Source organism: Chaetura pelagica, unplaced genomic scaffold, assembly GCF_000747805.2.
Source record: "Chaetura pelagica isolate M959 unplaced genomic scaffold, ChaPel_1.0 scaffold290, whole genome shotgun sequence".
Lineage (NCBI taxonomy): Eukaryota > Metazoa > Chordata > Aves > Apodiformes > Apodidae > Chaetura > Chaetura pelagica.
In genome coordinates, this window is record NW_009951792.1 from 301,932 (window position 1) to 303,661 (window position 1,730).

The 1,730-nt window shown below is 65.3% G+C and overlaps 2 protein-coding genes across 2 annotated transcripts in view; one reads left to right on the forward strand and one right to left on the reverse strand.

Moving 5' to 3' along the window:
- The window catches only part of RETSAT (retinol saturase (all-trans-retinol 13,14-reductase)), a 6,867-nt gene extending 6,721 nt beyond the window's left edge, over positions 1–146 (reverse strand). Inside the window, exon 1 of the mRNA XM_010002368.1 lies at positions 3–146. Coding sequence (XP_010000670.1) covers positions 3–146 — 144 coding nt within the window. The remainder of the gene's footprint in view (positions 1–2) is intronic.
- ELMOD3 (ELMO/CED-12 domain containing 3) overlaps positions 145–1,730 on the forward strand; it is a 5,320-nt gene continuing 3,734 nt past the window's right edge. The window contains exons 1-2 of the mRNA XM_010002483.1: positions 145–211; positions 1,626–1,687. Of these exons, the coding sequence (XP_010000785.1) occupies positions 145–211; positions 1,626–1,687 (129 nt within the window). The remainder of the gene's footprint in view (positions 212–1,625; positions 1,688–1,730) is intronic.

The following is a 1,730-nucleotide window of genomic DNA, read 5'->3' on the forward strand; positions in this document are numbered from 1 at the left end:
GCCGCCTTGTCGGTGCCCAGCGGGGCCGGGGGGCGCCGGGCATCGGCGGCGAAGGGGTTGGGGCCCCCCGAGCCCCCCAGGGCACGGGCCAGGAGCAGGAGCAGGAGCAGGAGCAGGAGCAGGAAGAGCAGCGCCAACAGCCCCATGGCCACGGCCCCGTCCGCCCGTGCGATCCTCGGGCAGCCCCGCCGGGAACGGGCGGCACCGGGAGGTGGGAACGGGGAGCGGTCACGTGGGCCGGGAGCGGCACTGGGGGTGGGATCGGGCACTGGGGGCACTGGGAGATGAGATTGGGAGCACGCGGGACTCTGGGAGCTGGTCTGGAGCACTGGGGGATGGGAGCCGGTACTGGAAGTTTGCTCTGGGAACTGGGAGCGGGAACTGGGAGCTGGTACTGAGCACTGGGAGCGGGCACTGGGAGCTGGTACTGGGAGCTGGTACTGAGCACTGGGAGCGGGCACTGGGAGCTGGTACTGGGAGCTGGTACTGAGCACTGGGAGCGGGCACTGGGAGCTGGTACTGGGAGCTGGTACTGAGCACTGGGAGCGGGCACTGGGAGCTGGTACTGGGAGCTGGTACTGAGCACTGGGAGCGGGCACTGGGAGCTGGTACTGGGAGCTGGTACTGAGCACTGGGAGCGGGCACTGGGAGCTGGTACTGGGAGCTGGTACTGAGCACTGGGAGCGGGCACTGGGAGCTGGTACTGGGAGCTGGTACTGAGCACTGGGAGCGGGCACTGGGAGCTGGTACTGGGAGCTGGTACTGAGCACTGGGAGCGGGCACTGGGAGCTGGTACTGGGAGCTGGTACTGAGCACTGGGAGCGGGCACTGGGAGCTGGTACTGGGAGCTGGTACTGAGCACTGGGAGCGGGCACTGGGAGCTGGTACTGGGAGCTGGTACTGAGCACTGGGAGCGGGCACTGGGAGCTGGTACTGGGAGCTGGTACTGAGCACTGGGAGCGGGCACTGGGAGCTGGTACTGGGAGCTGGTACTGAGCACTGGGAGCGGGCACTGGGAGCTGGTACTGGGAGCTGGTACTGAGCACTGGGAGCGGGCACTGGGAGCTGGTACTGGGAGCTGGTACTGAGCACTGGGAGCGGGCACTGGGAGCTGGTACTGGGAGCTGGTACTGAGCACTGGGAGCGGGCACTGGGAGCTGGTACTGGGAGCTGGTACTGAGCACTGGGAGCGGGCACTGGGAGCTGGTACTGGGAGCTGGTACTGAGCACTGGGAGCGGGCACTGGGAGCTGGTACTGGGAGCTGGTACTGAGCACTGGGAGCGGGGGGGTGTCTCATCCCTGTGGGAATTCCTCACGATTTTGGGGTGTGGTTGGATTTCTGGGTAGGGGGGAGGTGACAGTTGTGTCTGTCCCTGTACCTGCTCTGGTCTCAGCTCTGGGACACAAGTTTGGGTTCAGGGGGAGCTTTTCCCCTCAGCTCCTTGGGATTCATCCTGGTTTTTCCTGGTGCTGGGAATCTTTGAAGGAAACCTCTTGGGGGCAGGGGGTCCCATCCAGAGAAAGGGGGAAAATCCCACTCCAGGATGTCCCTTGGGGGAGGGGGTTAGGAGTAAATCCCCCCCACCTGAAGTTTCCACACCTCTGGGTGTGTTTCCCTGGGCAGAGCTGAGCAAGGACCTGCAGGAAGCCCGGCAGGATGGGAGGCTGTGGAGGAGATCCAGCTGGGTATGGAACTGGGGGGTGTCCTGGGAAAACTGGAGGGGGTGCA